General features: G+C 35.5%; 1 protein-coding gene across 1 annotated transcript in view; it reads left to right on the forward strand.

Moving 5' to 3' along the window:
* The window catches only part of Il1rapl1 (interleukin 1 receptor accessory protein-like 1), a 1,198,232-nt gene that overhangs the window by 1,149,866 nt on the left and 25,204 nt on the right, over positions 1–23,162 (forward strand). Inside the window, exon 9 of the mRNA XM_013026494.1 lies at positions 16,806–16,949. Within this exon, the coding sequence (XP_012881948.1) occupies positions 16,806–16,949 (144 nt within the window). The remainder of the gene's footprint in view (positions 1–16,805; positions 16,950–23,162) is intronic.

Consider the following 23,162-nt stretch of genomic DNA (forward strand, 5'->3'; position numbering starts at 1 on the left):
AGGGCCAAGAACTGATAAATTCTAAGAGTTTTTTTTTTGGTTTGTTTTCTTTTTAATCATTGCTGTTTTTTCCCAGTACTAGGGATTGAATTTGGGACCCTACACTAGCTCAGCCTGCTTACTAGTTTAGTGCTCTACCACTTGAGTCACACCTCCAAGCAGCTTTTTATTGGTAAAGTAGATATAAAATCTTGTGGAATTTTCCTCTCAGGCTGGCTTTGAATAACACCTCTCTAATCTCAGTCTCCTGAACAGTTAAGATTACAATTATTCCTGTGGATTTTTCAAGTAGACCAAACCTCTGAAGTATTCACTTCTAGGAAAGTCATAGTCATTGTAAATATTTTATTTACCTTATTAATTCACTTTAGTTTTTCTAACTAATGGTAAATTCTAATTAAAAACTAATTAGTGGTAAATTCTTGATAAAAGACTTTTACTTCTCAATGACATGGATCATTGCACCTAAACCACGAAGTAAATGTGATAAATGAGTTGATTAAACAAATTCTTAATTATCTTGACTGTCCACAACAGAGTTTCTCAATTTTGCCATATTGATATTTCTAACTGGACAATTTTACCTTCTGATGGGAACTGTCCTATGTAATTGCTAAACATCCCTGTAGCAGGGAGGTAAAATAGCACCTCATCGGGAGCCACTGCTTTGCCCAATGAACAGCAGAAACCCCACGCCTTCCTGAAAACACTTTCAGTACATTAGCTACTCACATCAGGGAAATTCAAAAGGGAAGTTAACAGGGTTTCACTGTGAAAACCCTCTAAGATCATACTAAATGTGATCAAAAGTTCAACAGAGCAAGAGCTTGTGCTATAAGAATTGACAAAAGTTTGATTATTTGTGTTTTTCCTCTTGGAAAAAGCATTTGGAGCCCCTGTACAGATAGCTAAGTAAGCTTTACAGTACACATAAGTCACCCAGAGAGCTTGTTATAAAGCAATTCAGATTCATTAGTTTGCGTGGGAGTCAAGATTTGAATTTCAGTAAAGTTCCTTATTGATGCTGGTAGCTTCTGGTCTATGGACTATAGTTAGCATACCAAAGCCCTAACCTAGACAATAGATCCTTCTAGAAAACATGGTAGCATGTAATAGGTAAAGAGCAACTAACTCTCTTGAGATCTCTGTTCTCTTGAAAAAGGGAATGAAACCAGAGTACAACCAGTCAATGGGACTATTTCCAACTAATTGCCTCATTCTTTTTACATGGTCAACACCTTTGAACCTATTTAAACGTTGGTACACTGGCCTCACACTCTGCTCTTAATGAGGTTACTTGTCTCACATTTTCAATGAAATTGTGCCATACAGAAGGCATTTCCTACTCAGAGATGTCTGAAAGGGCACTCTCTTCAAGTATTAAAATAATTAACCTCTTAAACAAAATAAGCCTACATAGTTGGCCAGTATTACAACATATCTCACTTTTAAAGAAAAAATACACTTAGAAATCTCTCAATGGCATATATATAAATATATGCACATATTTCAGCCTATACAAAATGGCTATATATAGTGTTCAGCCTATGCAAATAGCAATTACTAAGGAACAACAAGATATTTATTGGTGAGCAATAAATACTCATAATTTCCTGTTTTGGTCACTCAAATTCAGCTAAATCTCAGTTATGTTTAATTTGGAAGGACAAATAGCATATGAAAATTAAACTACCGTATAGTATTGGTCAACAGTTTGGCTGCAAACAGGCAAAAATTAAGAAGAAAAATGAAAAACTTATAATAATACTAATAGAATAATATCCCTTCATGTGTCAGTGTTTCATTCACGTATATTAGGTATCATCAAACAGAGGCTGTAGTCAGGTGCTGGTGGCTCATGCCTGTAATCCTAGATACTAAAAAGGCAGAGATATAAGGACCACAGTTCAAAGCCCAAGCTGGGAAGGAAAGTCTGTGAGACTGTTGTCTCCAACTAACCACCAGAAAACTGGAAATAGAGCTGTGGATCACAGTGGTAGAGTGCTAACCTTGAGCAAAAGAGCTCAAGGACAGTTCCCAGGCCCAAATTCAAAGCCCCATGACTGACAAAAACCAAATGAACAATAAGCACAGAAACAAACCTAAAACAATGACAATGGGAAACTACTGGAAAGACTTTTTCTTTCCAGGATTGGGGCTTGTAAACACTCTACCAATTGAATTGTGCCTTCAGTCTTTTGGCTTTTCTGTTTTCTTTTCTTTTTTTGTCTTTTAGGTAGGGTCTCATACTTTTACTTGGACTAGCCTACAGGCTGAGAAATCTAGACATTTTTAAATTAGAAAATGACAAAAAGGCCACTTAGAAAAAAATCAATATAAATCATTTGGAAGCTGGGCACAGGTGGTTCCCACTTGTAATCCTAGCTACTCAGAAAGCTGACATCTGAAGACTGCAGCTTGAAGCCAGCCCAGGCAGAAAAGTTTGTGAAACTCTTATCTCCAATTAAACACCAAAATGACAAGAAAGTGGATCTGTGACTCAAGTGGTAGAGCACTAGCCTTAACCAAAAAAGCTCAGGGATATGGCCAGCCCTGAATTCTAATCCCACTAGCAAAAAAAGCAACACAACAAAATCATTTGGAGGAACTGGGTACTGGTGGCTCATGTCTGTAATTCTAGCTATTTGGGAAGTTAAGAATAAAAAGAGCAAGTTTATTTTATTTTTTGCTCTATTCTTTTTATTGCTATTATAAGGTAGTAAAGAGTACATTTCTTTTTGGACAATGTCATCTCTTCCCTGGCTCTTTCCCCGTTTTACCCCTTACCCCTACCCCAAATTGTATAGTTTTGTTTGTTTGTTTGTTTGTTGTCTGTCATAGGGCCTGAACTCTGGGCTTGGGCTCTGTCTCTGAGCTCTTCAGCACAAGGCTAGCACTCTACCACTTGAGCCACAGCACTACTTCTGGTTTTCTGGTGGTTAATTGAAGATAAGAGTCTCACAGACTTTCCTGTCCAGGCTGTCTTTGAACCTCGATACTCAGATCTTAGTCTCCTGAGTAGCTAGGATTACAGGCGCCTGGCTTGTATAGTTCATTTTTAACATAATGTCTAGTGAGTATGACTGCTGCATTTGTTCACCCTTTGTCCCTCCATTTCTATGCCTCCCCTTACACTCCCAAAGGCAGATAAACAGAACAAAAAGAAAACAAAGCAAAAATACCAAAATGAAAAGAGGATCAAGTCTAAAGACCTGGCAAAGCAGAAGACACAAAGAAAATCCCAAGTCAATAAAATGAAGGTCAACACATTACTTTGTTCCTGTGATGCCAGCAAACACACACGCACACACACACACACACACACACACACACACATGTACATATATACAGATATATGAAGATCATCAAAATCATCTAGTAGACACATAACAAATTTTGATACATGTCACAAAAAATACTGGATCAGCATATTCGTAGCCACCACCCACCATCACCATTCACGCTTCCTTTTTGGAAATATCTTCACATTCTCATTATTTTATGTTAAGTCTGTTTCTTGATGATGTTTCATATCTCACTTGAAATCTTGCTTCACTGCAACCTACCTAAATGAGAGAGTTAAAACAAATCATTCCCATTCAACAGATCTGTATTGAGTGCCAGTTATGGGTAAAGCACCTAGTTAAATATCCTTAATAACTAAATCACTACATCCAGAGTGATGTCTACCATCATCCTGGGCCATTAAATCAACGAGGCTAGGGAGAGGCAGATGGGTGTGCATCCGTATAGCTGTGAGTTCCTGCATTTGGTTGAGAAATGGCACAACTGGGTCATAAAATGCAAAATATAACTTTTAATAAGCAGTTCCTGCATATCGAACTTTGACAACCAGGTCAGTAAAGTGAGAAATTAGATATGACACATAAAAAAATACTAACTATTCTCTCAGGTTATAGAGCAGGAAAAAAATGTGTTGATTTCCAATAGATTACCATGGTAACATGTATTAGATTTTAGTGTTGAGAATTAGAGTTGCCATCCGTATGAAATATCTTAGCTATTTATCTCTACTTTTAGAGCACATGTTCTATTTTTAGTATGTGCTCAAGGAACAGTAACCTTCTAGACATGGAGTTCTGCAAATTAAAAATAGACAATTTAAATGCTATTAAAATGGGTTATATTTTTAATCAAAAAAGAAAATCCTGTGATATGTTCAAGAAATACATGAAGGTCACTTTTAAAACCATTCAAGAATCATTACCACTAATTGAACTTTTATGTGAAGATTGACTGAAAAGAAGTTATGAAAAATGGACAGTTTCTTGAGACCATTTTTTTTTCATTCTTTACTTTTGTATTACCTAAAGCAAGTCTCTTTGTTTCCTGGTTCTTCAATTTTTATCAGTCGTAAGTCAATTGCCCTTAAGCTTCAGTAAAGAAATCCTGAAAGAACATATTAAACACTTCATTACTAACAACATATGTAAGGCTATTTGTCAGAGTTTACAGATTCTCCAAGTTTTGTGATGTTGTGTCTCATTTTGCCAAACTAAAACCAAATTGAAGTGATTATACTTGCCAGGGGTTTCTTATGGTTAATGTGTTTGTTAAGTTGCCTCAGAGCTGTGGTTTCTATGATTAAAAAATAAAAAGCACAATTCCAGCTGGGCACTGGTGGCTCATGCCTGTAATCCTACAGGAACCACAGTTCCACTTCCAACTTTTTGATAATTAATTGGAGATGTCTTACAGACAGTCTTACAGACTTTCTCCTGCCTGGGCTGGCTTTAAACTGTGATCCTCAGATCTCAGCTTCTTGAATAGCTAGGATTACAGGCATAAGCCACCAATGCCTGGCTCTTCTGATCATTGTTTATAAATTTTTTCATATTCTTTACACTATGCAAATTTTATAGACTCAGAAAAAAAGTTACTGGATGTTTTTGAGCATGGAAAAACTATTCTTCTCTTTACTCAAATCAAGTTATTTGCACGTTTTTAAGTAAACCTAAAACCATTTGCTAAATATACTCTTGTGTAAATTTAGAAAACATTACAATTTAGGGGACACCTTTACTTCACAGTTTTCACAAACCACTGATAATTTTTTATTAATCATATGACATAGAATGATAAAATAATACCCTATTCATTGTGAAGTAGTCTGTGTAATTACCATTTTGCTTAAAAAGAATTCATTATTAAGGACAAGATTTTCATGGATCCGAATTAAAGGCAACCAAACCTATGTGTCCCTGATTGTTCTCAACCTTTCATTGGTTTAAAGAGCTCTTCCACACTTAGGAGAAATTAAATAAGAATGGGTTCTACTATTGGTGTCCCCAAAATATGCCCTTTTCATCAGGATTATTAATAGTAGGGAAGAGTTCTTTTAAATGTTAGTAAACTTGCAAGTATCTCTTCATAAACGTTAAAGCAAAGCAGTTTTCTACACTTTTTTAACAGGCTTATATATTTAGAAAACATAGTAATCAAAAACGTTGAAGAAATAGGAAAATATTTTATGTTATATCCAATGGGGAAAATGAACTAGCATATTATTTGATTATTGTTTTTCCCTTAACAGTCTCTAACTCTGGAAGCATTAAGACTGGAACAAAATTTTTCTCAAGAGACTTATTCTCAGTGACTTTTGTCAAACACATTTTATTCTAATGCTTTCAATAATTATGGACTATATTAAAATACTAATGGAAAAATGAAAACAACGAAACTCTACAGTTCATCCATGCTTCCCATTTTGTATATTACAATGCAATAAGTCTTCCATTTGTACATTTTATAAATGTATTTCTTCAATTGAATATACTACAACTCATTACACTTTTTTTTGTTTTGTTTCTTTTTTGGGCTGGTTCTTGGGCTTGAACTCAGGAGTTTGGGCACTGTCCATTTACTTTGGAGCCCAAGGCTAGCACTCTACCATGTGAGCCACAGCTCTACATCTGGCTTTTTAATGCTTAATAAGAGATAAGAATCTCACGGACTTTCCCACCTGGGCTGGCTTAGAACAAGGATCTTCAGAAGTCAGCCTCCTGAGTGGCTAGGATTACATGCATGAGTCATTGTTGCCTGGCACCGTTATATTATTTTTAAGGGACAGTTCAGTATTTCTTAGCCAACATGGCTTCTATTGGTTATCTAAGCAGTCCAGATGGTCTGGGTTCTTTGTGCCACCCAAAGCATTCCCAATGGCAGAATGAATTGTTCTAACTGTGACAATATATCCCCTAGTGGATGATTGTTTTCAGGATAAACACTGCATCCCTTAACAGAAAGGAGTAAAACGGCAATGCCACCTTCACACTGACAATTATCTCTCAAGAGATGTTTTGTAACATTCCATCTGTGCTTGTCTATTTGTATGACATGTTCAGAAGGAAATTCCTAGTACTATAAAGGGAAATCAAATACTTTTTCTTCTAAGATATTTTCTTTTAGGCATCAGTGAAGTTTGACACTTTGATATACAATAGCCCTGTCTTCTAAGCTGGTCACCTGAGGCCCTTTTTGTTCTTTATTATAGCAATATCTTCCATCTTTGTTTTTTTCTCCCAATTATACTTAATCTTATGAGATCTAAGATAAAACAGCCTGATCTGAATCCTGTATATATAAAAATATATGCCTATATATGTGTGAAGACACATAATGATATGCATATGGCCCATTTATACTCTTTAGATAGAGCTGTTTCAAACAAAACATGCACACTCCAAAGGGTAAAAGTTTTCTGAAACAAAGCTTTGTCTGTGTTAATAATTCCTCAAAGTATATTTTGAAAAATCCTTGCCAGTTTTTCTCAAGGGAGAATTAATGTTCCATTCTTCTGACCTAATTTGGGGAAACTGGCTTAGATGATACATGAATCATCTAAACAAATATTTACAAGGTACAATATTTGCTTTTAAAGTTAATAATATATACTAGCTTAAATATCACAACTTCAATTTGCCATCCATCATCCATCATCCCACATGAACTTTCTCCATATTGAAGATCACAATACTTGATGAAAACCTTTGATGACAATCCTGCATTTTGCCAATCATTACATAACCCCTATGGAATTTCCCCCTACCAACTTCACATACAAACTGTTTTTACACATAATTCCCCAAATGAGTTGCTCAATCTGACAAAGGATAATGATACATACATGCATATATATATATATGTATATATATATGTATATATATGTATATGTATATATATATATGGGTGTGTGTGTGTGTGTGTATGGCTTTTCTTACTTCTATATGAAACGTTTAGTGCAACAACATCAGTGCTCAGTAAAAATTAGCTTACTATCACTTTGTAATAAAATATATGTTTATATTCCAGACCCTGCTTCTAGACTCGAGTTTCCTTAAGGCAAAAAACATATTTCACCTATCACTTTATCTCTAGAACTCAAAAACACTATACCTAGGTCATGAAAGTCACTTATTAACAAATAGAAAAGTGAGTGAGTGAGTGAGTGATTGAGCGAGTGAGTGAGTAAATAGAAGAAGTTGAGGGCTGGAAATGTAGTTCAGTGGTAGAGCTCTCACTTAAGATCTCTAAGATCTGAGGTTCCAAGAAATATAAAAAAGTTGGATTTCAAAGATATGAAGCAAGCTGGGTGCGGGTGACTCATGCCTGTAATCTTACCTACTTAGGAGATTAAGATCTGAGGTTCTAGGTTCTAAGCCAGCTCTGGTAGAAAAGTCCATGAGACTTTTGTTTCCAATAAACTATTCAGAAAAAGCTGGAAATGGTGCTGTGGCTCAAATGGTAGAGCAGTAGCCTTGAGTACAAAGAGGCTCAGGGACAGCGTCCAGGCCCAGAGTTCAAGCTCCAGGACCAGCAAAGGAAAAAAAAAGATATGAAGCAATACATAATTGATTTTTTTTGGTCGGTTGTGGGGCTTGAACTCGGCTTGGGTGCTGTCCCTCAGCTCTTCAGCTCAAGGCAAGCGCTCTACTACTTGAGCTACAGAGCCACTTCTAGTTTTCTGGTGGTTTATTGGAGATAGGAGTCTCACGGTCTTTCCTGCCCAGGATAGCTTTGAACCATGATCCTCAGATCTCAGCCTCCTGAGTAGCTAGGATTACAGGTGTTAGCCACTGGTACCCGGCTACATAAATGATTTTCTGAATATACACTATGCATGAAAGACAATTTTAGGTACATTCCATGAAGTTGACCATTTATTTTTATTTTTATTTTTATTGTGATAATACTGTACAGAGGGGTTACAATTACATGGGCAAGATAATGACTACATTTCTTGTCAAGCATTGTAACCTCCTCCTTTGTTTCCCCTTCCCATCCTCCCCTCGCCCCCCCACCCAATACTCCCCCCCCACCAAAGTTGTAAAGTTCGTTTTTCCACATAACAACTTAGACATCTCATTGTTGCAGTGGACCCACCAGTATCCCTATTTAAACAATTTGTTTTTTCCCTTCCCCTCCACAAATTATACCAACCTCATATACAGTGAAAGCAGGGGTTATACCATGGGGGAGGGACATACAAAGCTACAAAGAAATAATCTTATAAATGTGTTAGAAACAATCAATTGAAAGAAAAAAACATTTAAATACATATCTTAGGGTTCATTTCCCTAACATCAGAAGTTGACCATGTTTATATAATAAAGTTTTATTATTAAGTTAATGACATAGATATTAATAATTATAGCTCATCTGTTGCTTGCACAACCCAATACATTGATCAAAAATGACTCAAAGTAGTACTGGAATTTTAGAGTAGAAACACATAACAATCTAACATTTTGTTAGAAAATTGTGGATGCTCTTAGTTTGTAGTCCATATATTTTTTATCACTGAGTACAATGTGTCAGAGAACTTTCAAAAGACTGAAGATAGGAGCCGGGGAGGTGGCTCAGTGGTAGAGTGCTTGCCTTACATGCCTGAGGCCCTGGGGTCGATTCCTCAGCACCACATAAGCAAAAAGAAAAAAGCCGGAAGTGGTGCTGTGGCTCAAGTGGTAGAGCACTAGCCTTGAGCTGAAGAGCTGAGGGGACAGCACCCAGGCCCAGAGTTCAGGCCCCCAGACCCCCCCCCAAAAAAAGACTGAAGGTAATCAGTGAAAAATAAATTTTCAAATACACAAACAGAAAAACAACAAAAACAAATATTCTTATGGCATTTAGATTTCAGCAGATAACAATTAACAATAATATACTTAGTTAATAGGCAAGTCAAATATTGTATTATATGATGATAAATATTCTAGGGAAAAAATCAGGAGAAGTGAGTGAAAAATATGGTCACAGGATTTTTATTTGGAAAGTGGTCAGTAAGTTGATTTGAGGAGATGCAAAACTAAAAAAGCAAAGAGGTATGCAAAAATCAATGGAGGCAAGCAGGTACTCTCACTCAGAAAGAACAACAAGCATAAAAGCAATAGTTTTTAAAGCAAAACTACAGACAAAAGTAACCTTTAATACACAATATGTGGCATGGTGGGTTTTTTTCTCTTTGTTTGCTTTGGGTTTTTTTGTTTTTCCACTCATGAGACTGGAACATAGGGCTTGGGAACTGTCTGTGAGCTTTTTTGCTCAAGGCGAGTGCTCTACCACTTTGAACCACAGCACCACTTCTGGTTTTCTGGTGGTTAATTGGAAATAAGAGTCTCATGGATATTCCTGCTGGGGCTAGCTTTGAACTGCTGTCTTCAGATCTCTTCTTCCTGAGCAGCTAGGATTACAAGCGTGAACTGTTGGTGCCCAGTTAATACATGGTATATCTATGTGATGGGAAAAAAATGGAAAATTCATGCTTTAAAGAAGGCAAGTTACTTTAACTGGCAAAGCTTCATTGAAAAGCCTTCTCTTGCAGGTTTTGTAATATTTTGATAAATGAAAGAGAAAAGCGCTTGGTTGAAACACAATTGGGTAAAATACTTCAAAAATCAATTCACACTGAAGAAATCATTATGGCAAGAGGTTAGTTAGCTGCTTCCTTCATTCCTGAAGGAACTTATATGCCCACATAAGGAGTTCTAACTTAATTCTATGGCAGTATAAATCAACTAAGAAAATTATCTGAAGAAAATTCCAAGGCAAAGACATATTTGGAGAAGATTAAATTATATACATTAGATTTTAAAAGCTATATTTTGGCCAGGCACCGATGGCTCACTTCTGTAATTCTAGCTACTTAGGAGGCTGAAATATGAGGATCATGGTTACATGCCAACTAGGGCAGGGAAGTCCTTGAGACACTTATCTCCATGTAACCACCACAAAGCCAGAAGTGGAGCTGTGAATCAAGTGGTAGAGCACCAGCCTTGAGTAAAACCTCAGGGATAGTGTCCAGGTCCCGAGTGCAAGCTCCAAGACCAACACACACACACACACACACACACACACACACACACACACACACACACACAAAGGCCTACATATGATGTAGTTTCAATCCCAAGTGTATTTTGTACCCAAAAATACTTTAATTACAATACCATAATTATGTGATCTTACTATTTAACCTTTAAATTTTGGTTTTTATTCTGGAATAAAAAATATAATCACCCACCCACTCCCAACTTTAAGAATATTGCAATAAATTTTCATTTATATTCTCTACTAATATAGATTATTTAACAATTTTTCATCATATTTACATTATTGTTTTCCTTATACATAGGTAAACTAAAAGAGAGAATATATGTGAAAAACATAGCACATATTCTTACTGAAACTTTTAAACTCATATTGCAGATATGGTGACTAAATTGTTCAATGTCAATCTCCAAAAAAAACAAGGATATTTTATTTAATGAGAGTACATTTATCAAACTCGGAAAGATTGAAAATGATAAAATGCTATTATCTACTATATTGTCTATGTTCACTTTTCAGAAATTGTCACAATAGATACTCTTTATATCCAGGATGAAGTACTACATTTAGTTGAGAATTCTCTTTAGTCTCTTAATCCAGGATATCCCCTCACCTTGTTTATTTATTTATTTGATTAATTCATTTAGTCTTTCATAAACATTGACTTTTTTAATCTTTTAGTTTAGACTGTGAGTGTGTGTGTGTGTGTGTGTGTGTGTGTGTGTGTGTACTGGGGAACTGAACTAGGGCCTTAAGTTCTCACTTGGCTTTTTCACAAGGCTATATTTGTTCCTCCATTTTGATTGGCTTGATAATTCCTTCTTTTTCAAAGTTTATGTGTTTCTGCCTAAACTATTTCACAAAGGATGTGCCTTCGTAGCACCTCACACCACAGGACACATGACATCAACTTGTTGGTGATTTCACCTTTGGTCAGTTTGTCAGATGATGCCCGTTTTCCCCTTAGTTGCCAATAAATGATAAATTGAGAGAGTTTGGAGAGAGTATGACTATTCTGCCTCATCAATCTTTCACTAATTTTAACACCTGTTAGTAATTCTTGCCTGAGTCAATTGTTTTGTATGATGATTGAAAAATTATGATTTCTGATGATCATTTCTTCTATATTCATTAGTTTGCATTCTGCTTTGGGGTAAGCTTTTCCTTCCTATTTGTTTATTTATAATTAGTATTAACTCACAAATTCATACGTTATTCAATCATGATCATTATTCATTCAAGTTCATCTTGTAAAGTGTACAACTTATGAATATTCTTTACTTCAAGGGAATAAATAGCTTAATATGCTTCTCACCTAGTTGAGAAGAAAACACATTCCAAGAATAAGCTCTAACAAACTGTGTAGAGAATGGTGTATTTTTCTGTAGTCTTGCATTTGATTTTAAGTTTTGTGGTTGACGAACATGTACAATTAATTTCGCAGGGCTTCTAGAAATTTAGACTAACTAGGCCCTATATGGGTTCTAGCCAATGGCCATATTGGGTTCATGATAGCCTCTTACTAAAGTGCTAATATTTTGTCCAAATGTTTGGTCACACAGATCAAGCTGTTCCATTCATTAGTTGTTTTTATTTTCATTATTATATTTTTATACGCCTTGTCTGCTTCCAAAAAGGACTTGTTTTTGCAAGAGCAAAACTGCTATCCTTCCATACTAGTTTATATGTTCCCAAAACATTTTCTTGCTATTACATGAATAGTATTTCAGTTTCTTAATGTGTTACCAAAAAAAATTACAACTGCTTCTAAATTGCACTGATGTATTGTAGAATTGAGTTGAATATCTTTGTAGGCTGAGCATAATTATCCTTCTGCCAGGAAAAAATAATTTATACTGCTCCAGAGAAATAAATATGTATATGAATTTATGTGGATGGATAAATCTTTATAAACTTTAGCTCCTTATAACACACTGAGCTTAGAAAAATGTAGTTGGTGAAGCTAATGAATAAACTGGGATCATTATAGTGTCTATCATGCATTTCCTCTACTAACTTGTATTCTACAGCATATAAATCAGGGAAGAATATTTCAACAAACTTTCTATAAAGAATGAATCTATTTTTCAATCAACGGTGCAAACATAAGCTATCTAAACTTCTCAAATACAGTTTAGACATTTTATACATATATAGATAATATGTGTATAGAAATCAAAGAGAAATACAAATGGAAACTCCAAGTTCAAAAATACACATAAACTTTTATTTACATTGTTAAAATTTTTACTTCAGAGATTTCTAGCAGAGTTTGCAAACAGTAGCACTAGGTATGAGAAAATAAAAAAATAGGAATCTAAACCACACTAGGTAATTGTAGCAAGATTAGTGTAAACCAAATGTATTTATTATTTGCAGTGTAATCCAATATACTAAGAGATGGCATGTGCTTTATTTTAATTAGCTGTTTCTTTTAAAGGGTTGCTTGCTCCAACTGTCTTGATAAGAAAAAAATTGTAGTCATTGCTCAAAATGCTTGTAGCAAATCTAGTTTTAAATTGAAGCAATTTATTCCAAAAGCAGTCTACTAGTGGAGCAATAATCAATGTGTTTTCCCTTAGCTCATACTAGAGCTTTCCATTGTTAATTGCCTGTAACTAAATGACTGCTGGTGCCCTTAAATTGTAACTCTTTGGCACTTGTTCATTTGTTGTGTTTAAACAAATGCCAGTTTCCCTTAGGTTTTCCTTAGCGATTTTGCTTTACAATATTCAATATTCAGTCTCAGTCCCTTAAAGGTGGTAAAGCCTATCATTTTAACCAAATAACACAAAGGTTAAACAGATTTTAAAAGGTCTGCTCTTTCTCTTTCCATCCTCAGATGTTGAATCGTGCTGAAATGGAATCTTTTCATTTTTTTAAATGCTGCTACTCCAGGCAACTTGAACTAGAGCTGAAAGCAGATCCTATTTCAAAGGGAAAAAATGACATTTGCTAAGACAACACTATTCACATTCACATAGTAATGCAAAGATAAACTACAATAGTGGGCCCAAATAATGTCTTTTAACTGTAATAGAATTTAACCCCTAGTAATTTTGCTCTGACCTAATGGATACTCAATAATAGGTAGGAATCAAGTTAATGAATTCTGTAGATTGGAGCAGATCAAGTGGAGACTAAATCTTATGTACCATTTCCCTGCCCATGCTGTATAAACCAATTGATTAACAAATCAAATGGGAAAAAATGTAACCTGCACACATTTATATTGCTTAGACATGTATATTTCATAGTTTTCGAGAAGCAGGCCCTGATGTGTGCCCTTGGGAAAAGAAAATTTCATTACTAACATAAAGATTCTGCAAGAATTGGATATTTCTGTATCTGAAGTATTTTGGGGAAAATCTGAGATCATGAAAAGATCTTGAATAAATTAGCTGCTTTTAAATACTGTTTCTTTGGACTGGTTTTCAGTATTCCTGTTATTAGTCAACAACTAATTATGGCTTAAAACATTTTTGCTCACTTTCTAAGTATATATAACTTTTCATCTAATTTTTAATTTAAAGAATTATTCAAATGACAGAAGACCATTCCTATAATTGCTAAGCTACATGAAACCTTTTTTCTTATTACATTTCAGACAATACTATTGATTGGCTAAATGTATTATGGCAAAGTATTACATATAATTTTTTGAATGGCTCATGACATCTAGCAAAGGAAAGAACTCGTGTTTGGGCAATAACTTCTCTAAAACAAAATAGCATACATTTTTTCTCTAACTCATTTATATTCAATTTCTCAAAAATAAATGTTTAAATTTTTGGGAGCCAATTTTATGAACAACACTTGAAGAAAATGAGAGTGTGTCTTTTAGCTTGTTAAGGTATTTTTCAGGCCTAGTGTTTGATTGGCTCGTAAGCCGTTTGAGTAGATATGCTACATGACTATGCCTATATTTCTATATGCAAAAAAAAAACCCAAGGCAATATAGAAGAATCATTTCCTGCATGGGAAATTACCTAAAGCAGAGCTGCTCTTCTCACTCTTAGATTTCTTTAGAACTTCTTCCCACCTAGTCTGGGAGAACTTATAGAGCTTATCATTTTTTTTGTAGTAAACAAAATTTTAAGAATTTAAGTGTGATTAACCTAAGATAAAATTCATAAGGTTGTCTTCACATCAATCAGTTTTGGCAAATACATACAATTGTGTATCCACATCCAAAATAAGATGCAGAATATTTCCTTTATCCCCCAAATTCCCTTTTACCCCTTAGCAATAAGCCTTTCCTTTAGCCATTATTGAAGCCTTCAGTTTCTGATTTATATCACTATGAATTATACTGGTTCTTTTACTTAGACTAATACAGTAGTTAGTACTTTGTATCTGCTTTCCTTTACTCCATGTAATCTTGAGATTTATGCAGACCATGTATACGGTAGCCTGCTATTTTTTTTCTTCCTCAGTATATTTTATCCTATGAATATAATGGTTATTGTCTACTGTTATTGGACTTTGATTCTTTCCATTGTGGCTACTATGAAAAAGACCACTCCAAACATTCTTGTACAAGTTTCCATGATTATATCTACTTATATTTCTCTTAGGTAAATACCTAGAAATGAAATTGATGTTTACAAGGAAGAATTGTGTTTTACTTTATTAGAAACCATCCCCATATCTTCCTCTGTAGAAGTGCCATTATGTTCTTTTACTAGCAATATGTAGGGGTGAATATTAAGTGTTAAGTGTTATTGATTACATTTCCAGTTCTTTTCTTGTGCAAGAAATTCTAGATTTGTAAAATGTTTCACTTTTTACTTGTTTTTCTCTCTGAAGTTCATAAACTTCACTTTTAATAAAGTATTTTCTTCTATCTTACAATCAATTTCCTAAATACAGAAAGCATACTTAATTAAATAGTAGTTATATGCATTTAATTTACTAAGTTATTTAATTGAGAATAAAGAACTAAATACAAAAATGTGACTGAATTCTTTGTAATTATCATAAAAATAATAGTTTTACTATATACATGCATGTGTACATGCATGTACACACACATATAAACACACAAACACAGTTTTTTGTGATAGCACACTTCTCAAATTATTTTTCACTATACTGTGTTGTTCCTCATTATTTTATACATATTTGTGAATGGTCATATTATTCCAGAGCATATATTACTGAATTAGCAGTTTAACTCTCTCCATCTAAGCTTACATTAATTGTAAGCTTATGAAAGTAAGTAATCCACCCATTGATAGTTTGTTAACTATGTAATCTAAAACATCTTTGATTTAAAAAATATTTGTACTTAATTAAGGAAACTAGTACTTTTGTACACAGTTCTGAACTATAGAAAATGCTGGCTATCGATTAGTAATGATATGTGGACTATGACAATTATGGATAACATGCAGACACAATCACTTAGGTGAAGTGAGTTTCAATATGTTTTGATGGTGGCTTACTATTTGAATACCATTAGCTTTAGTTTTATTACAATGGTAATACGTTCTAAAGGAGGAAAAAGAAGTAAATATTTTATCCCAAATTTTATCTGATAATTTTGTAATAATATAGGCTACACTGCTGTCTATACTGTTAAGAAAAATCTTTGGGATAGTAACATGACATCCACTAGGTGGCTTACTTCAAAAGTCTACACTTTTAAGAAAAATCCTCTTTGGGATAGTAACATTACATCCACTAGGTGGCTCTTTTCGAAAGTCCAAGTAAGCATTCTGCCTTCAAGATAAAGGTAGATCACTTTGGCCCTCCTGGCAGGAGTCAACATTCATTAGGTAGTCCTCCCAAAACTCAAAGAAAAACAGTGCCTTCCAGGAACTATGTGCTTTCAGCTCTCCATTTCCCTTCATCCCCAAACTCTCACTTGAAAAGGATCAAGGTTCACATTGGCTAAGTGCAGAAGCTGTGCTAGCTTAAAAGCTTCATTTCTTTTTATCAATTCCACAAGCATAGTTTCCAGGATCTCCCCAGGAGATATGTTTATGTATAAGATTTGCTGCACTCAGACAAACCAATACTATAATTTTCAATCAGGTATTTATAATTCTTTTCGTCCAAATGCAATCTACCAACCAAGTTTCATTTTTACCATAAGCAAGGTTACTTAGCAACATAGTCATAACATATCATCTTATGCAGTTACCGAGGAAACAGAGCTAAAAGTTACAGAAAGGTCAAATTCTCACACTAGCTGGAATGGTGGTTCATGCCTGTAAATCTAGCACTCAGGAGGTGGAGGCAGGAGGATCATTCACTCATTCAAAGCTAGCTGGGCTATATAATGAGATCCTGTCTCACAAAAGTGAGCAACCATCTCCTGCATAAAGAAAAACTATTACAATGTACTGCCCACAATGGGTCTTATCTCCAAAAATGTGAATTTAAATTGAATTCATGATTTTTAAGTGTGAATATGTTCTAATTCTCTATTGTTGTTTGTTTGTTGGTTTTCTTAGAGCTAATGTACACAGTTGAACTTGCTGGAGGGCTCGGTGCTATTCTTTTGCTGCTTGTTTGTTTGGTGACCATCTATAAATGTTACAAGATAGAAATCATGTTGTTCTACAGAAATCATTTTGGAGCTGAGGAGCTAGATGGAGGTAAGATAAATTCCCTGTTCTATTATTGTTCCTCAATATTCTTTTTCCTGCTTTTGTTTAATTGAGGCAAAAGAAAAGTTACCTGGCTCTAGTCACTGCTCAGTTTCTCAGTCCATCTTTTGTACAGAAGTGTATGTGTGGGCTTTGAAGCCAATTGGAATTTTCCTCTGAATGCTATGAAGCGACTCCCATTTTGTGAATTGTATTCCAAACAGCACTTACAAATTACAAACACTGATTGCAATGCTATCAAAGTGTTCATTTCTCTCACCTTGTAATCAGTACTGAAAGGCCAGCTTTACTTTCTATAGGTAAAGAGTGTCTCTTTTAATTGTATTTCCTAGCCCAAGAATTTGAAGTGAATCCCAATGTGTTTCTGCTTTGACTGATACATTTATAATAAACTGTCCTGAATATTTTAGCATTCAACCAGCAGTATTTTCAATCTTGTTTATTTAGCTATATTTAGATATGCTAATTTTTATTCTAAATGTGGACCAACAGCTAAAAAGGTGCATAGCCACATGGTTCTCATCATAACACATCTAAAAATTTTTACTCAGATTGAACAAGTAAATATTATTTTTGTAGAACCTGTAATTGTTCTTTGATTTTAATCAGACAAGAATATATATATATGAAGAATTTTAGGTCCATAAAACTGAACTTCGTAAACCACACATTATGGAATTTAAGAAGACTGAAGTTGGATTTTTTTTCCTCCTTCTTGGTCATTGGAAAAACATAAGGTACAATTGCAGTATAGGAACCATATACAAACTGGCAATGAATGGTGCAAATGATAAATGTTTCTTGATCATATTTATAAATTTTTTCTTACCTTTATTTTTTTCTTTTTGTGGTACTAGGGTACTAGGCCTCGTGATTTCTAGGTAGGCAATCTAACACTTGAGTCATGCCTGAGTCCTTTCTCACACAGGTTATTTTTTGTGTGTGTGAGAGAGTCACACATTTTGCCCAAGCCCATGCGTCTACTGAAATTATCCTATTTTAAATTTCCAGTAGCAGTAGGAATGGCAGGTGTGTGTCAGCACTCCCAACTTCTACATCTGATAGATCCTTGGTTAACGTTTTTGTCTGGGCTATCTTAGAACCACAATCCTCCCTATCTCAGCCTCATGAGCAGGTAGAATTGTAGGAGTAAGCCAGTGTGCCTAACTTGGTTTACTAATGGTGTTTGAGGAAAAAAACATTTCACCATGTAGCCCAGTCCTGGAAAATTGTCAGTGTCAAAGTTATCAAGCTGAGAGCTTAGAATTATCCTTTCTAAGCCTCACAAAAATTCTAAATTATGATCTCCATTTTACTAGGGAAACTGACTTCCATACATTGAATAACTTACTGAAGAAGATAATGTCAGTATTACTCTAAGTGACCAAGATAGGATTTGAAATAAGTCCCTTTCAAGCTCTTTATTGAATACTGAGTCCCTATTTTAAGAGTTAGTATGTCCATTATAACTAAAAAATCAGATATTATTTGTATAATTAGAAGTAAAAAATAAACCGGGCACCAGTGGCTCACGCCTGTAATCCTACTCAGGAGGCTGAGATCTGAGGATTACAGTTCAAAGCCAGCCCAGGCAGGAAAGACTGTGAGACTCCTATCTCCAATAAACCACTAGAAAACTGGAAGTGGCCCTTTAGCTCAAGTGGTAGAGCGCTCGCCTTGAGCTGAAGAGCTGAGGGACAGCACCTAGGCCCAGAGTTCAAGCCCCATGACCAACAAAAAAAATCTCTCTATATATATGAGAAACTATATTATTTAAACAAACCTCATTATATCTATTAACCCTGTTTTTAGTGTTTATTATGCACTCTAGAATCATATAACTCATTTTTACCCAATCTATCCATTTTGACTGAATTTTGTTTTTAATCTGTCATCTTCTGAGTATGAAAAATAATAAGGCCGGGCATTGATGGTTCACGCCTGTAATTTTAGCTACTCACCAGGCTGATATCTGAGGATTGGGATTCAAAGCGAGCATGGGCAGGAAAGTCCAAAATACTCCAATTAACTACCAAAACAAACCCAGAAGTAAAGCTGTGGCTCAAATGGTACATCGCTAGCCTTGAGCAAAAGAGCTCAGAGAAAGCACCCAGATCCCGAGTTCAAGCCCCAGGACCAACACAAAAAATAATAATGGAATATAATGAAAAAAATAAATCATATGCAGTTTAACTTTTAGTGTCATGCAGTTTCCTTGGGGGATCCTGCTACTTATAAACATTTACATACAATACTTGGGTGAATCTACTGGACTTCATTGTTATTCTGAAGCTGTTGGATCTTCAGTTTTTCTAAAGTATATTAAGTAAGAAAATAAAGCAAAGGAATACTAACAAGCCATATTTTAACTAATGAAAATGTTCTCTCAGAAAACTAATTTAGTTAATAAATGCCTTAGGATTTGTTTGAACCCTATCCCTAGGGCCATCTTGAACATAATCAAGGATCTAACTATTAGGGCTTCCCTTGATATGCTACTGTGAATACATTAAGCCCAAAGAAAAACATGATAATAAAAAGCAAGATAAAGTTGATGTGCAAATAATTATTTTTAAAAAGAAACAAAAGAATAAAAGTGCTGGGTGCTGGTGGCCCAAACCTGTAGTCCTAGCTACTCAGGAGGATGAGATCTGAGGGTCTGGGTTAGAAGCCAGACTGGGCAGAAAAGGCAATGAGATTCTTACCTCCAAAAAAGTACTCAGGAAAAGCCAGAAGTAGCACTGTGGCTCAAGTGGTAGAGTGTTAGCCTTGAACAAAAGAGAAATTTAAGGATAGCACCCAGGCCCTGAGTTCAAGCCCCAGGACCAGAAAAAAAGAACAAAGATTTCCAAGGTAGGTGATTGAAGAATTTTTACTACAAGCACTATCACATCTACACCCACCCTATCCTAATGTAGATCTGCTCCTGTTGAAATACTGACCAGTGTCGCATCCTTAACTTTTCTACCCCACCGTATTTCACTTGACCCCTAGATATTCCAGAAACAATCATCACAATTCTATTACAGTAATAGCAACAATGTAGCAAGTGTAAGAATCCAAATCTTAGAATTTTAATGACCATGAATTTCAAGTCTTTAATACTCTAGTTTTCTTGAAGTCATCCTTGCTAAGTGAAACTAGCTATCAAATTCTTGTTCCAGTGTATGCTCAAAAATAGCTCGACACTGGTAACTCACGTCTGCAATCCTAGCTATTCAGGAGACTGAGATCTGAGGATCAGAGTTTGAAGCCAGCTCAGTAAGGCCCATGAGACTTTTATCTCCAATTAACCACCAGAAAACTAGAAGTGGCACAATAGCTCAAAACTAGCTTTGAGGGAAAAATAGAGCTTGAATCTAAAATTCACTATGTGGGTTTTTTTGGTTTTTTTGTATGTTCTTCCCCCATGGTATGACCACTGTTTTCACTGTATTTGATGTCGGTGCCCTGCATCTTGTATATATATTTTACTGATTTGGGGAGGGGAAGGGAAATAACAAAATGCTGAAATAAGGATACAGGATGACCCATTGTAACAATGAGATGTACAAGACACTATGTAGAAAACAAACTTTACAACTTGTGGTGGGGGAGGGAGGAGTTGGGGAGGTGGAGAGGCAAAGGATGGTAGGGGAAATATAAAGGAGGAGGTAACAATGCTCGGTAGGAAATGTACTCATTGCCTTACTCATGTAACTGTAACCCCTCTGTACAATATTTTTACAATAAAAAAATTAAAAAAGAGCTCAGTGACAGCAGCACCTAGCTCCTGAGTTCAAGCTCCATGACCCCTCCCCGCCAAAAAAAGACAAAAACCTCTCCTAATTTTTGCCAGTCCAAGGTGATTGTGAATTTTAGTTTGGAATTCCAATTCTTCTGAGTTAACACTCAGTTTTCCAATTGAGAGCTTCAATCCTATCTCCTTCCTTTTTTCTCAAGAAGAAACTTGTTTCTAGGGAAGTCACATATAGCTTTCTGCTAATTAGTGAAACATCTACTTTTGATAAGAAATAAAGATAGTTTAAATGCTTGTAGTAGCTGCCTCGGGAGTATTGCCTTATATTAATTAAGCGGTAGCTGACCAGCCTGATAAAGTCAACCTACTGTCTCTAGAGCTGGATTTATACTAACATAGTACCATAGTCTGTAGTGGAATAATTAAAAAGAAAATACAAATATCAAAACAATATCAGCCTCCTTTACTCCTCCATTCTTCTTCCTGGAGTATACCTTTCAGCTTTACTTAAAAGCTGTAACCCTGCTTTATATTTCTTTGTCCCAGAGTACAAAACGTTTTTTGTTATTGTTGTTTTTTCCTTTTGTTCTGTGGAGTACTCAAGTCATACTTACTCATGGTGATAGGAAGACTAGCGCATAAGACTATTATAACAACTGAGACAAATCCTATTTGAAAGATGGAGAAAAAATATTTAGTCTGATGTGAGAAGTTATTGCAGGTTTTAGATAAATAAGCTCAAAGAATCTTTTAAAATCTTTTCTCCCAGAAATTGTGAACCTGTGTTCCATTTCTGGTATATGAAACACATTGCTTTCTGTACAGTCTTAGGCCATGCAATTTATTCTTCTTTCTTCTTTAGTCACAAGGTCATTGCTTATTAATAGATTCAGGAGTGGGCTTCATATCCATCTGTGAAGCTCAGTATGTCTGTATAGCATTTAGAAACTTTATAAGGTTTTGTTAGACAAGTTACATACACAGGAACAACCTAAACTATGTGTTTGAATTCTGGAAGAAAAACATTGCTTTCAGTACAAGGCCTGTTCAAAATCTGGTGGTTATAATCAAGCCTTCTTATTCTAAAACCTGTGCTCCCTATACTACTGCAGTAACTCTACCTTTTGAGACTTTTAGCATCTATATTGGCTCTTGCTGCAATTAGGATTCCAGGTAAGGCAATAAATGTCTATCATATGATTCTTTGGAGCCAGGTATTTTGTCATATGAAAGGGACTCATTTACCACCAGAAAACTTCATAGAGGTTCTGTTTTATTTTACTTTAGATTTAGATTTTTTTGCAGTGCTGGTGATGGAACCATTCAAACTTGGCAAGTGCTTTACCACTGAACTACACACCCAGCCTAAAGATGTTATGTTACAGATCATGAAATATAGTTCTCAAGTGAGTTATATTAAAAATACAGTGGTCAGGTTTTGAGCTCAGCTGCTTTGTTTATTTTTAAACTATATAATACAAGAGTATTTATTTTTAATGTAATTTTTCTTTATTGTAAAGGTGATGTACAGAGGGATTACAGTTATATAAATAAGGAAATGAGTATAATCTTTGTCAAATATTGTTAACCCACTCCTTCATTTTCTGCTGCTATCCGCCCGCCAAGTTGTAAAGTTCATTTCCAACATACTGTCTTGTGAGTACCACTGTTGTATTGGTTCACCTTTATTCTTTGTCTCACCACTTCTGTGATTCCCAAAGTATTTTTAAAAACATTAATACCAAACATGTAATCCGAACACTTACAAAGCTGGGGCAAAAGCATTGGAAGTTTGAGACCAGCCTAGCTATCAAGATCCTCTCTCAATTGTTATTTTTAAATTAGTATCATATTTAAATGTTTGGTTACTTATGGACTAAAATAGTCTAAACAAATACTGAATGATTAAAAATGTAAACTGAAACAATATTGTAAAGTTTCAAAATATAAAACTCAAGCCATTTTATTTTAACATAAAATTGCCAGAGGTTACTATAAAATAATTGAAATGGATGAGGGAGACAAGATGGCGGAGGAGAAGCTGGAATCTGAACAAGCTCTCGCATAGAAAGCAGTTTTAGAGTTCCAGTGAACAGTCCTAAGCCAGAGAAACACACCAAGTGTGCCATCACAGGACAGAGAGTTAGACAAGTGAGGGAAAGCCAAGGCAAGAATACACATCTGAGCTCTAGCCAGCAGCCGGCGGCAGGGTCGCGGTGGAGACCACAGCCGGGCTATACCTGAGCGCTCACACAGAGAGTCCGGAACGATGGAGCCAGACGCAGCGGGCGAGCGGATTCTACTCAACACCAGCAAGAACCGACAAGGAGCAGACAGCTTCATCCTGCAGTTTGCAGACCAGAGACGACCCAGGATCCAAGACTCGGCTTGAGTAGAAGCCCGACGTCCTCCCTCCTTCTCAGGGAGCAGAGGAGGGAAGGCCACCCCTCCCCCCCAGCACC

Source organism: Dipodomys ordii, unplaced genomic scaffold (assembly GCF_000151885.1).
Source record: "Dipodomys ordii isolate 6190 unplaced genomic scaffold, Dord_2.0 Scaffold94, whole genome shotgun sequence".
NCBI lineage: Eukaryota > Metazoa > Chordata > Mammalia > Rodentia > Heteromyidae > Dipodomys > Dipodomys ordii.